Source organism: Euprymna scolopes, chromosome 20 (assembly GCF_053919585.1).
Source record: "Euprymna scolopes isolate OS-2025 chromosome 20, ASM5391958v1, whole genome shotgun sequence".
NCBI lineage: Eukaryota > Metazoa > Mollusca > Cephalopoda > Sepiida > Sepiolidae > Euprymna > Euprymna scolopes.
In genome coordinates, this window is record NC_136501.1 from 82,220,928 (window position 1) to 82,236,346 (window position 15,419).

General features: G+C 29.6%; 1 protein-coding gene across 1 annotated transcript in view; it reads left to right on the forward strand.

Annotated features, from left to right (window-relative positions):
• LOC145241493 (8-oxo-dGDP phosphatase NUDT18-like) overlaps positions 1–3,832 on the forward strand; it is a 44,387-nt gene extending 40,555 nt beyond the window's left edge. The window contains exon 7 of the mRNA XM_080104504.1: positions 3,553–3,832. Coding sequence (XP_079960630.1) covers positions 3,553–3,816 — 264 coding nt within the window. The 3' untranslated portion in view covers positions 3,817–3,832. The remainder of the gene's footprint in view (positions 1–3,552) is intronic.
• Positions 3,833–15,419: the final 11,587 nt, after the last annotated feature.

The window sequence follows — 15,419 nt, forward strand, 5'->3', positions numbered from 1 at the left end:
CTTTCATATATGTCTTTTCTCATGTGGCAATTTGTCTGAGAAAATAATTCAGCATTTGCATTTATACAAAAAACAGTAGATTTTGTTTGTCATTTTTTGTAACTGGGTCCAATTCCTTGTTAATCCTACACATTTTTTCCCCTCTTTTTTCCTTAAAAAGAAAAGTTACTTATCTGTGAAAGAGAGTTTATAGCATTTATTTAATATTGGCTATTCTTTTTGATTTCTGTGTAAAAAAGAATGTCCTTTTCTTGTTAACACTTTATTTGTTGTGCTTAGCGAAATCATTTTTTTTCTTCTTCGACGTGCAGTCCTGTTGACCAGTGAAAAGTTTATTTTAATTGGATTAAAATCCAACGTTTTTTTTTATTATTTGTGTGTGAATACTCGCTTTAGCCAACAAAAAATATATCATTTACTTTTGCTGGAGTTTTTTTTTTTCTCTTTTCCCAATGCTAATGCCTTTTAACCATAGGACATATTAGCAAGACATGCTTTTTAGAACGACAAAGTCTTTTTTCAACATTACCTTTTTATAGGGATGGAAAAAAGTTGGGTTTTTTTTTTTGTACTTACTGAAAACTTGGTCTCATTAATTCAGTAGTAATAATTCTCCATGTAATTTGTCGTATGAGTTCTGTTTCAACTCGTAGTTATGTTCTCTTTGAGTAGCTTTTTTAACAGCAAGAAAAGGCTTCGACGACGTCTTTGTAAAATCCTTTTTTCGGCAAGGATTGTTGTTCTTTTTTTTAAATGTTTTTTATCCCGTATTTGTGGATTTTTATGCTCGAATGTTGTTTTTTTTTTTTTTTTTTCTCAACGTAGACAAGTAGTTTTTCCTGTTCTTCACCAAACTTTTGAAAACTAAATACTTTTGAATCTTTGAATTTCCCCTGAGTGTAAGAAAAAATTATTTCGAATATCTGCGTGTGTCTATATATATATAATCATGTTCATGTAGATATGTATAAGTTTACACTATTTACATATATATATAAATATATATATATATATATATATATATATATATATATATATATGATTTTCCACTATTTACATATATCTATCTATATATCTATAAAAGTGAGTGTCTGTCTGTGTGTCTACACTTCCCTCCACAATAACTCTGTCAATTTTCAGTCCACAGACTCGAAATTTGATATACAGGGTATGGAGATTTGGGAAAATCTTTGTAATCCGTTTTCGGCCAGAAATTTGGTTGTAGGGGTCAAAGTTCAACGATTTGACCTTTGAGAACTCTACCAAACTCCTCAATTGAAATTTTAGATATAGGCTCCTAACTTAATAACTTGATTTGAGCCCAAAACAATAAATGTTAAGGGGTTATAATAGGGGTTAAAGTTAAAAAAAAAATTTGATCTGCAGTTTCTACCAAATTACTCAGACAATTTCTGGTCTAAACATTTGAAATTTTACATAAAGGGTATTTAGAGATAGGGCAAGATTTTTAATCTGTTTGGGTTGAAAGTTTGAGCTACCAATATATAAATGTATGTATGTTTGCATGTCTGCCTAAAACTTTTGACAGAGGCAACAAATTTTAACAAGATCGGTATCGTTTTGAAGTTCGACCCTTCAGACAACAAATACCAAAAAATTGGATAAAAACATTGTTCACCCTCAACTGGGCACTTTTCTATGGGGAGGGATCGCTTTTTTCACCAATATTTTTGAAAGTCATTTTCGATTGTCTAGCCTTAATTTAAACCTACGTCACTTCCGCAGTACGGGTTCGAGCCTGCCTTCCTACTACCACTTTTTTTTTTGCACCTCCAAACACCTGGGGAAACACAATATATATATACTAGCATTTCAGCCCGGCGTTGCCCGGGTGTTTGCAGGTGTATGTTGAGCAAAAAAAAAAAAAAAGAAAGCGTTCAATTTTTTTAACTTTGACCCCTATTATGACCCCTTAACATTTATTGTTTTGGGCTCAAATCAAGTTATTAAGTTAGATCCATGTCCAAGGAACCTATATCTAAAATTTCAAGTGTTTAGACTCAAAATTGTCGGAGGAGTTTGGTAGAGTTCTCAAAGGTCAAATCGTTGAACTTTGACACTTTCACTTTTATAGATATATAGATATCATTTTTTGAAAAAAAAATTATACATATATAATTTTTGGAAAATATATATTTGAAAAATAATTCCCATTTTTTAGCATAATTTTTTAGAACTAGTAGTAAGACGTGATGTTTTATGCGATTGAATAAACGAATGTTCCATGCTTCCAATACTTTTATTGTCATCGAAATCAGTGAACTCAACTATTTTTTTATCGGATCGATTGTCTGCTCTAGTTCTTAACTACTGTAGTGCACTGGGAGGAGGCTTCGTATGCCTCCACACACACTAAAAACTAAATTAGTGCACATTGTAGTCGACATTGCACTGTAGAGAACTTTCTGTTGATTTTATAAGATTATTTTATATAATGGCTTATTTAAAATTTAGAATGCAAAAGTCAAGTCTCATGGTTCGATTGGGCTCTAAATAGAAACATTTACTTCGAATACACCTCTGTTTTTTCAAAGAACTACTGTGGATCTTATACACCAGTCTACTTTGATTGTGTCATGATAAAACTTCTCAAATGCATTTGGGATGTTAGACTGCATAAGGGTGTTAACTGTAGTCAAAATGCGACTGTTCCTTTTTTAATCAGATTTTTTGATTATTGATTTTCATTCAAGGCATTTTGATATCTAAGAACACTCCTGGGCACTAAAGTACATTAGTGTGAAAAAACAAAATCGGCACAGTTTTTTCAGTGTCCATAGGAAACGAACGCACACACGCAAAAGTGTCTTTTCTATATCAGTAGAGATGAAATGTTTCAGCATTATGGCTGATAGTTGTTTATAATGGGCGATTGTAATCTTTTCTCTAATGATTTGGTTAATAAAATCGAGCATGATGAAAATGGCAGTGATAAAAGTGATGTAAAAGAAGAGTGGGAGGAGGGTCAAACAGGAAAAGCTTTGTATACCTCCGTGTGTGTGTTTTGAAAGTGATGAGTTAATTGCAAATCACAACTAATAATTAAAACAAATTTTTTTTTTCAAATGTAACCTCAAAATCAAGGAATATTTTAGCATATTATGTGTGCCATTAAAATATTTTAGCATATTATGTATGCCATTAAAATATTTTAGCATATTATGTGTGCCATTAAAATATTTTAGCATATTATGTGTGCCATTAAAATATTTTAGCATATTATGTGTGCCATTAAAATATTTAAGCATTTTATGTGTGCCATTAAAATATTTTAGCATATTATGTGTGCCATTAAAATATTTTAGCATATTATGTGTGCCATTAAAATATAGGAAAAAAACCTTAGGGAAACAATTGTTGAGAAACTTTGCTTTTATGTAATTTTTTTTTTTTTTCAATTATTTGTGCAAATTTAAAAATTTATGTATAACATTGTTGAACTTGAAAATTTATCCATAATTTGTGTGAATTTTAATTTAAATTTTTAATGTCCAGTTTTTTTTTATTTAAATATTTTTCTTTTGTGTTTAGGATGCCTTTGGACATCATAGCCTGAAACCTAAAATCTGTGGAATTTTGTCTGTAGAGCATTCTGGTGTTCCTGCTGTGGCCAATGATGGAATTTGTTTGACTTGTGTCATCTCCCTGAATTTCTCTGATGATTTGCAGATGTACAATTTTGTTAACCACGATTACCAGTGGTACTCCATAAGTGATCCGACTCTTATGTCTTTCCTGGACAGATCTTTAATACCAGGCATGTCGGTACCACTGATTGACCACCATTCCTATTAAATTATCCAACTACCCATCCACCATTTCCCTCCTTTTTTCACATCCCCCTTTCCCTCTCTTTCATCCACTCATGCGTATGCTTACTTTTTTTTTTTTTTTTTTTTTTTTTTTTTTTTTTGCATCCTTTATGTCAGCCTCTCATAATGCATTTTTTTGGATGCTACATGAGCCGGAAGTGGAATACAAAGTGCTCCCTCTGGAGGAGGGGGTTTATGGAGCAACAACCAAGAAGGTGGCAAGCAAGGCAGACTTGGAATCATGACAGCACTTTCAACTTCATGCATAATTTGATGATTATCAGAAAGTTTGAATTTATTTTGTTTGTTTTGTTTGTTTTTTTTGCTTCACCATGTGTGTGTGTGTGTGTATGTAAGTGTTTTTTTTTTTTTGCATTGGTAAAAATAGGTTTTCAAAGTTTTACTATAAGTTAAAACTAAACTATAATTTGATAAACCAAAGGGAGAAATTTTAAACATGAATTGTATTTTTTTTTATCTGTGTTTAATTAGTTAATCTATTTATAGCACTGGCAGTAAGATTAAAACGCACAAGTCATATTCAAACTTTAGCTTACTAATATACTGAACATGTCTATGCAATTGATGAACTAAAACAACTAATTTGCATATTGCTTTGTAAATGGACATTTCATTAATTCACTGTTCATTCTTATTTTCTAATTTTCATTTATGCCTATTTTTTTATTGTGGATAGAAAATTATCATTATCAAAATTAACTTCTAGTTCTACATTTTAAATTTATAATTTTTATAAATATAAAAATTATAGATTATAAATTATAAAACAAATTCCCCCCCCCCTTCTAACATCATACACACTGCAGTCAAGTAAACAAGTTAGTGAACATTCCTTATATTTCCTACCCCGAATAACTTTTTATAAATATTTTTTTTAACTGTGGATAAAAGGTTTAGCAATTTACGTGTAAAGAGTCATCCAGTCATTCAGTTCTTCCCGGTCAATTTATTTTTAGGAGTTAGGATTCTTGATGTGCTCAATTTTTGCAGCCAACACTAGGAATTTATCCTGTGAATATAAGCATCCCCTGTTTCTTTGACATATAATATTTTTAATGGGAATTTTTTAGATGAGGATTGAAAATTTGTTCAGATTTTTCGGACTTCTGTTCTCATCTTGGATGTTATTCTCACAACGTTTTTGTTGATGTGACCTTCAAACTCCAAAGCAGGTGCATCTTGTCAAACTCAGAAAAATCTATACAAAATTTCTAATGGCACTTTTTATTTAATCCACAAGAATCTCTCACTCCATCAGGTAGAAGTTTTAAGTAATTTGCAATGTTGTATTGTTAGTATTGCCTGCACTGAGGATTGAACCTTCAGAAGACTGTCACTAAGGATCTGTGCAGAAAGAAATAAAAGTGCTAAGTAATAATTCGTTCAAAGTGAATCTTCTGGAACTTGCTTTTATATGTTTTTGTTTTCGGATTTTTTACTCACTACAGCTAGTGTGTTTCCTATTTCAGTGTTTGCCTCTCAACAAGAAATGAATTAAAAAAATGAAACTTAATTCTGATTGATTTCCATATTTAACCACAAAATTATATTTAAAACAAAATCTTAATATTTGCGAGGCATGAGGAAGCACGAACGGATAACACTGGATAGATACAGCTAAAAACAATAAACTTTATGTAACATTTTGGGAGAACATTTTTTTTAAATTGCGTTTTGAATTTTATTCATTGATATTATTTTCATTGTAAATAAACAAATATGACAAGCTATAAATAAACTTTACGCTAGTAATTTAGCCATACTGAATTATGGTCCCTGATGGTGGGGCTCCAATCAACTACTTTTGTATTCGTATGTGTTTACAATTGGGTCCAAGTTTTTTCATTCTACTTTTTAGTAATTCTATTTTATATTCTAGTAACTGGTGCGGTAGCAGTGACGGGATTGTATGTTAGGACATCCAATTACTGGAAAGTATGATAAAGAGACTTTATTAGAATCAAACGTAAATGCATGAAGAGAAAGATATCACTAGAGGGCCAAGAATTGTAACTCAGTATAACTAAAAAACTGGCAAAAAATATTTGTAATATTTTCAGCCTATAAATAGAGGATGGGGGCATTTTTATTTTAATAACATACTTTTAGAATCAATTTTGTCATAAATAAAATAATGTATTTACAACAACTGAATTAATCTGTAATTAAAAGAAAATATATCTAGAAATTAATTCAGCTGATCTTTTTGAGAAAATTAGTTTATCATAATGAAAACAGCTCTTTCCACCGTGCAATATTTTTCTTTATTCTGAACTAAACGCCATTTGTAAAGTATGAATGTTTTTGAGGGCTATGAAAGATTGTTAATTCATGATAAACTTAACAATAGATTGCATTGACTATGAGCAAATTTGAACCAATCTTAATTTCTACTGCAATACTAACTTGATCTCAGAAAAACACATTGCTGTGTTTAAACTTTGCAGAGATAGACAACTTTTCCTTTTATATGTATATTAAATTGTACAAATCTCTATGAAATGACAAAATATTGGCCAGTGGAAAGATGCTATATTCTCTTGAAAGTTTTAATTTATTTCATTTTTATATAATAATTTTCATGATAGGTCCCAAACCAACATTTTATTTTATCTAAAATCTTTTAATGTGAGACCATAGATCTTTGCAAAACATAAACAATGATACCAGATTTAGTTTGGTAACCAACAAATTATGACTGTTCAGTTTGTTGGAAATTAGAAAATTTGCCATCTTGTGTGTTATTGATCCAGAAGTCAATGCAGGCTTCAAACTAATGAAACTCCTCACAAATGTAATTTCATTTTGTGATAAATAAAAAATTAATCATAATGGAAGCAGTAATTTTTAGATCAAGACATTCTAAATATTATTCTTGGAAAAAAAATGTGCAAAACTCATATGCTTAAATTTGACAAAAATCTTTAGAAAACACCAACATTTTGTTTTCACATAAAATGAATCGTCTATCACTAAAAATAGTGACCTAACTAGAAATAGCATTTTTTTGGAGGGTGATTTTATTTATCGCTAATGTCAGATGGATGTGCTTATTTGCTCATAAGCAGCTAATTCCAGTTTAGAACAGGTGGAGACAATGCTACAAGCAGGTCAAATATAGTGTCAAGCTGGTTTCTGGTCTTTACTTGAGTTAATTGAGAATATCCAAGTCCACACAAAATAGTTGTAGACTAATAACTCATATCCGCCCCCCGCTCTAAATTACAGTATTCAGCAAGTATATTAGATCTGATTTTTTTTTTTTTTGTAATTTTTCTTTTAGTTTATTTTTTTTTACTTGCAACTGTGAATTTAAAATTATATTTTCTTTTAAGCAAGTCAGTATATTTTTAACAATAGGCTTGTGTTTAAAATCAGTTTTTAAAAAGTTTTAATATTAAATAACCCATTAATGGTTTGATGTGACATAAAACATGTTTTATCGCATATCAACAACCAAATCAAACAACATTTATTAAGTTAAAAATCAAATGATATGCAAATATTCCGGTTATAAAATATCCTCTAATCCTTAAAAATTAAAATTAAGTTTTAATTTTTCACCATGGAGGAAACTTTGTATTGCAAAATATTCTATTTTTTTATTAAGATTTCTTATTCATTGTTGGATTTTCCTTTTCTTTGAAAAACTTTGTCATCAGTTGAACCACTTTTTGTTTACATTCTTCTCTTTTTATCATCTCCCAATTCCTTCCGACCCAACTCATCACATTTATAAGTAATGGTTCTGATATTTTATACTAATTTATTTTAAAAGTATTTTTGCTTCAATTTTTTTTTTTTCTCTCAAATTTAATTTCACTGTTTCAACATCCAAAGATGAGCATTGATAATTTGTATCAATTGAACTACTATTCTCATCTTAGTTATTAGTTTCATAATGTTTCCACTGATGGAACCTCCAACCTTCTTTAGGTGCTTTGTTTCAAACTTGGGAACATATACAGAATTTTGAACTAAACCCATTTATTAAATTCATATGGTAGATTGTTCTTGTTCCATTAGTCATAATTAATTTTTATATCATTAATCGTTTCACCAGTTTTATGTGGATTAAATAAAGAGTCTAGTTTGAGATTTCAATTGATAATAACTAAGAATACACAGTTTCTCGATTTTGACATAAAGATTCACAAATACAAAATGATGAACAAGGTTGGCAGTTACTTTGTCTGAAATGTTGTGCAAAAAACAACCAAAATAGAACAATCCAAATAATACACATTTTTATAAACTTTGTGCAAAATTTCTCTAAGAATTTGTGATACAACGAAACGGTTCTTCTCTGATTCTTGTATTTTTTTTCACTTAATTGAAAGGATTTTAGTCAATTAAGTTTAGTGAATTGGCAAAATGGACAAATGCTTTAACGCATTGCCCATTTAAATGTTTTGCATTTAGAGCTGTTGTCAAAATGTCTTTAAAAAATGGTAGTTTTTTTTTTGTTGTTTGTTTACTATTTTGAATATTCTTCAAATACAGCGTATTTAAATGCTGTTTTCTATACAAACTGAAATATTTTGTGTCTGTTTTATCCATGATGATCCATGTGTATCATGTCTGGTCATATATTCTTCTCATATATTTTTCTTTAAACAATCTATAATATTCTAAAGAGCAATATTTTTCACATTTGAGTAATTTTGTGTTGATGGAACTTTTACTCCCCAATATTCAGTGCATATGGGAAGAGCGTTTTTCAAGTTTTTTTTTCAGATTGGCACAGAAAAAATAAAAACATTTGCTGCAAATTGAAACCTTTGGAATTACATTTTACAGTGGGGCAGATTCATAATACGGAGAGGTAAACACAGGATAACTAGAAAAAAATGATACAATAGTTTTACTTTTTTTTTTTTTTTTAAAAGATGTATTTATCAAACTTGGATCATTTTGTCTTCATGATGTGTTCGATTGGTTTCACTCAATGAACCCACCTTTTGGATTTGAGGACAGCCTCAAGGCGACTTCAAAACCAGCCACAGGTCTTTGTCACTTGAACTATTCCAGAATTTAGCTTATCTTTGGTGTCTCATTCCATCAAATCCTATACCAACAAGTTGAGAGAGTTGCAGTCAGATGAGCTGGGAAATCAGATTTCAGGTGAAGTATAGTCAGCAAAGTTCTATGACAGCCAGTCCTTAGTCTTCTGTCAGGTATAGAAAACTGCTGAGTCTTACTGACCTGATTGATTTACGGCTTAACTATTTAGAATGTGGATGTGGGGTAGCATTATCTTACCTTCACTGCTAACCCTAACCCTTCTAAAAGAGCCAGATCATGTATTTTTCTCTCTGATATCACCACATTAATAGAATCTTGAAATTTTTCAATTCCTTTCTGACACTTCAGTGCAGATATCAAAGAGAATTGCATGTCTCTTACACAACTATGGAGGTTCATTTATTTTGAAAAAATTTGGAAATATAGTCATTGTTTTCATGAAAACAAAACTGACAACAACATTTTTTTTTTAAATTAGCATAAAATTAATAGTTTAAAATTGCGAACATCCTCCACATATTGTTAATAATAAAACATCTTTAATTTTACTATGATTCTTAGAAACTAAGCCAGAAAAATCATTTGCATTTTTTTTTTCTAATTAAAAAAATGTTTTTAAAAGCTGAGAGAAAAAAAATTATCTTTGTTTTAGATTTGAAAAATAAAAATCCTTTTTTATAAAAAAGGATTTTTATTTTTCAAATCTAAAACAAAGATAATTTTTTATATGATATATTTAGCAATAAATCAATTTTGGAAAATTAAACCCAAAATTTCAAAGAGAATTGCATTATATACATTATATATATTTATTTTACATTATGCATATTTATTTCACATTATCTCAAATCATTTGTAACATATAATGGTTAGAATGTGTGCTAATGGGTTGGGAGACAGGCATTCAATCGGCTGTTAAATTATACTAAAGACTAAAATAATGACATTTGATACTTCTTCTCTAAACACACTCAGCATTATGAGGGGAAAATAAGAGCTTTCAGGTCGACTGTGACCGTGGTCGTCAGTGCATTTATTTTTTCTTATATCTCAAATCTACAGATTCAGTTTATGATATTGTAGATTTTATATTTAATTGATTTTATTTTAAATTTTTATTTAAGTAGAATCTTTTGTGAAAAATGTTAGAAGATGCACTTTATTTACTGAAATTGTTTTTTATTTTGTCATGCAGCAATATTGAGCCAGCTTCCTTCGCAATGTTGTAGACATTTATGATTCTATTAATCTATTAATGAAAGAATCTATAACATTTTGTGTGTAGATTCTTTCAAATCGCTAGTTTTTTATCATTGGTTTATTTTAGATTTATAACAAATTCCAGTAGTCTCAGTTTCCACTTGGAGCCGACTTTTTTTGATTAGATTTCACAAGAGGTAAATTATAATAGTCTAAGATAATGCTGTGTAAAATAAAACGGATATTATTTTTTTGTCAATTTCTATTTGATGAAACTAAATGATAAATGTTTTTGTACATTTAAGTAATTGTAGGTTTTAAAAAAAATCTCTTTTTGAGAATATTGAAAGCAAAACCAAATCTATTTTTTATATTTTTTTGTCTTAATGCAACATCAGAATTTTGTTTCTGGTGAAATTTTTTTTTTTTTTTTGCGCAGCAAACTTACTAATTTTATAAGATATTTTTCAAACTCAAATTTTATTTTCATTAATTTTTACATTAAATTTTTTTATTAAACTTTTTTTATTATTTTTTAAAAAACCTTTTATTGTTGATTGTTGGCACATAAAGCTTTTCAAAAAAAAAAAAAAAATTTACAGAATCAGTTTCTGAAAGTCATCCAGTGCATGCCAACATATAAAACAAGCCCGATGAAGACGATTAAGTAACTAACTAAAAATGCAAGTGAAAATATGTCATCTTGTGGTAAACGAAAATGAATTATTTACAAGATGGCAATAATTTTTAGCCAGCCTAAACATTGGTCAAAATTCCATTACTTAAAAGTGCAAAAATGACACAGAAACACAAGTTTGACTTCATAGAAAATTCATTTCATAGTTGATTTTTCCTTTAATATTTTTCCAATCACTAAAAAGACTCATATTTGAATTATGTAAAGATAAATGAAACATTATTACTATAGGGATGAAATTTCTTTAACAAAAAATTATGAATCAAGTATTAAAGATAACTTAAAACCCTATATTAAATCTGGATAAGTAACCGTTTTTCTTTATACATAGACATACATAATATCTCACATTTCATATATGAAAAATATGAACATGTTTTTCTCGTAAAAATAAATTGCTTGTCACCAAAAATAGTAACTTGAAGTAGCCGGAGAAAAAAAAAAGCAACTATTAATGACAATAGAAAGAACTATATTTATATAGAGAAAAAGTGAAATTTATTTGCATCCAAACTTTATTAAAATAACTCAAAAATAAGATATCACAAGGGACTTTCACGATGTCTACCAATTTTTGCACTCTAACCTAGGATGCTTCATGAACCCATGAAGATGTCATTAAAAAGAAACTGAAAATCTGGACTTGATATCTTTTAGTAGTTGAATGTTCAGTTATTTCCGACTTGTTTGTAATATTTTCTATAACCCTTGTCTCGTTATGATGTACAATGAATGTAAAATCAACCTTGATCTTTAATATTGAAATAAGTTTTTATAAACACAAAGGAAAATATAACAGATTCAGCAAGAAATTGTGTCGGTGCAACTGCAATCTTCCTTTGTACAGGATGACTCTCATGTCCACCGCTAAAAATGGCAACCATGACAGTTTTAATAAAATTTAATCTTTTCTGCAATCCCACCATATTTAGGACTGTGCCTGACATGAAAATCCAAGTTTTTTTTGGGTTTTTTTTACATTATTCTATGATATTGCTATCATCTTATCAATAGGAGATGTAATCCTGATTGGGCTTCACGCTCTTTTGACCTTAAATAGTCTATATTTTTATTTGTGAGGTCATCTCAAAGATGATGTATATCCAAATAATTCTGAGATTAATCTTAAACTGAAGAGAGCCGTCACAACCTAAATCATAGCAGTATCAAAAACATTTGTGTTAGTATCACTTATTGTGCTTATCTTTGAATGGCAATAAAAAGTGAATTGTTAAATATGGTTGGATTGCAGAAATTATGAATTATAATAATAAGTCCATATGTGACATTGGTGGCTTTGTGGTAAAACCTTGTACCTGTACAACTGTAATCTGCTCTTGTACAAAACTTGTGTAAATATCCATTGTTATAAACTGCAATAAAGCACACAAATAGCAGTTGCTCCATACAATCCATAGGAAATCATTATTATCTTAGCCAATAATAAGTTTTATTCATAAGAATTATAATATGACTTAAATCTACAGCGTATCTACCAGGCAACTATCCAAACCATCCTTCTCTAATGCTACTGACCCATAGAAGCTTGAAATATTCAACAACTCTACATGTCGTCTTGCCCTATTGTCACGTTGATTGTCTGCAACCAGTCTATGTCAACAACGTAATCTGCAACCATTGCAGTAATGTTTTCAGTGGTTTCATCATGCTGCTCATCGTCAAGCTGGATAATTGGTTTGATATATTCTCCTCCCACCACCACTACTCAATTTGTATTGGTAGGCAGCCGACAACCTAGACAGCTATCATCAAGGATATTGGCAAAATTTCTGGCGGTTGATCTTCATTGATGGAATAGGAATGATCTTACCAACTTAGCGGAGTTTGTGCGGGATTGTTATGCATGAGCTACTATCGTCAAAAATGTTATGCAGGTGAAGGACAACGTAATCTGCCTAGAGTGAATGCCGCACCAAGAATATTTAGCATTGTGGTAAAAAATCAACCCAACAAGCAATAAGATCACATGAATTTGTTTAGCACTCAAAATGACTTTCAGTTCTTGTCTTATAGAAATTGATTTTTTTAATATATGCACAATTTAAAAACTTAATTTTGATTCTTTCTAATAAATGAATGTCTTGAAATGTGTATACAGCTTGCATAAATTGTATATTTCCCACTGGGTTGTAGACTATTGGATCTAAATTATTGAAACATTCCTTATAAAATATAGAGGGATCCACAAACCCTCTAAACTTGATAGATTGTATGTTGTACCACCATATTTTGTGGGGTCAATTTATCCGGTGTTAATGGCATGAACGAACTGTTCAGCATTTTTTGTACCATCCATAGATAATATTGAGAGAAAGTTTATTTCAAATGCAAAAACATTAAAAAATTTTTGAAAAACAAGAAAAATTATGTAAAGTGCTAGCAGTTGTGTTTTGACAAGAAACCATTCTATGGAGACTTTTTTCTAAATGATTTAACTTTCTCTTCTATTTAGATTTTCTTTCTCTCAATAATTGGAATTCCTATTTTTGATGTTTTTTTTTTTTTCATACCAGAAAATATTTTTGTGTTTTGCCTATGGTTTATATTTCTATGATTTTTATTTTTCATAATTCAACTGTGCTGAATGGTATACTTTCTATTTTCAAATGTTCTTACACAGATGATAAAAACAAAAATTAACAAAAAAATTATGGTATTTGATTGCATCTTTCTCCATCGTCCACATTAGTTTTTTGCATAAAACTACTGAATCATACGTGGATGTTTGTTCAGTATGGACGCCATATTGTCTTTCTTCCATTATTTTTAACCTCACACTTAAATGTTTCGTCTTTTGATGTTTTTCATTGATTTTCCTTTTCTGACTTGATCTACAGAATGCCACTTACGGAATTGTAAAAATTCACAATCTTTTTTGAAATGTAAACATTATAAACTTCAATCTATACTTTATTTGTCAACCAATTTTCAGTCAGAAATCTTTAACAGTCTTTGTATGCATCTGTTCATAAATACTGAGTGTTACTTAGTGGTCATTAAGAAGTTTGGGATGACAAAGAGGTGTTGTGAGTGAGAGGGACACTTTGGTGACCGTCTCATTAGCAGGAGGTATGATCCTGAATGAGTTTCACACTCACAGATTTTTATTCAGTTATCTAAAAGATAATATCTATCAAAACAATCGTCAAACCCTCTTTAAAATGAAGAAGGCTATTACAGCCCAAATCAGTTTAGTGCTAAGAGATAAGTGGACATGTGATATTCATAATTTTGTATGTTGTATATCATTGAACAGTAATAAAACAAAGATTTTTTGGGATGTTTGTGATTTGAACTTACTGGACAAATAAGGCAAAAACAGAAAAAAACATTTATTGGATTGCAGAAAGGATTGTAAATTGTATTACTGATTTCATTGGTGACATTTGAGGGACGGTCACTCTGCATGAATCTGACAACTTGTGTCCGATTCTTTATAACTATGCTCCCTCACAAATGAAATAGTCTCCGCTGTGATATTTGTAACCCGTCCTTTTTAGTTCAACTTTGTAGTTTATCCTTTATTTTATGATTTTTACTTCACTGAAATTTTGAACAGTAACAACAATTATAATTTTCTAATAAATTGGTTCAATTAATCATTTCATAACCAAACAATACTGTACCCATTTTTTGAAATTATATTTAAAAACAAAATCTTAATATTCAAAAACAAAAAACAAAAGCAGTTTAATTTATGTAAAGAAAGGAACAATACTGGGTACTGCTGCTTAGCCTTTTTTAACAAAAATATCTTTTGCACATTTCTGCATATTTGGTGATATATAAATTCTTAGAATCGTGCATATGTTGAGGTATCTTTTTTTGCAAATGTGTTCACTAACAAACATCACATCAGGGTCACCACTTAATTATAACAGTATTTATTTGCACTTACAAGCAATAGAGAGGACTCCATCATTTTTTTCTTTGCATTAAATGAGTAATGATTAAATGTCAGTCTTCATTCGACGAAATGACCTACTTTTTGGCCTCTGTTTTTTTGTTTTTACATGTTACATGACTTATGTTTTTTGTTTTTTTTATCAGTTATTTAAATCGTATCATATCATAAAGAGATTTTATAAAAATACCAAAATTTACAAAATTATAAGTTATGTTTTATCTTTCATTTATTTTTCCTATAAAAGAATTACTGCAAAACCAATATTTTTTCATTTGGGAGATTTCCACCAACCACATTTGATAATAAACTGTGTGGGTGTATTTTTTCAAAGAATAAAAATAGTTAAAGAGGGTTCAATGCTAGAAGCAAAAGTCTCTTGAGTTACTTCATTTTCCTAGGACATACGTCTCACTAATTATGATAGATAACAGGCACGTAAAATGTAAAACTCAGCTGAGAAAGGACATATGGGTCAATTTGTGTTGTCATGAGAGTCACTTGCAACTAATTGAAGTTGCTTGATAAAATTATTGAAAACTATGCTAAGAAACATGCAATATATACATATGATCTTTTTTTTTTTTTTTCAGTCATTGGAGTTTAATATAAATTTATTGTTTTTTAATTTTAATTTCTGGATTTAGGAAAATGTGAAATTTTGATTTCTGGATTTAGAAAATGTGAAATTTTGATTTCTGGATTTAAGAAAATGTGA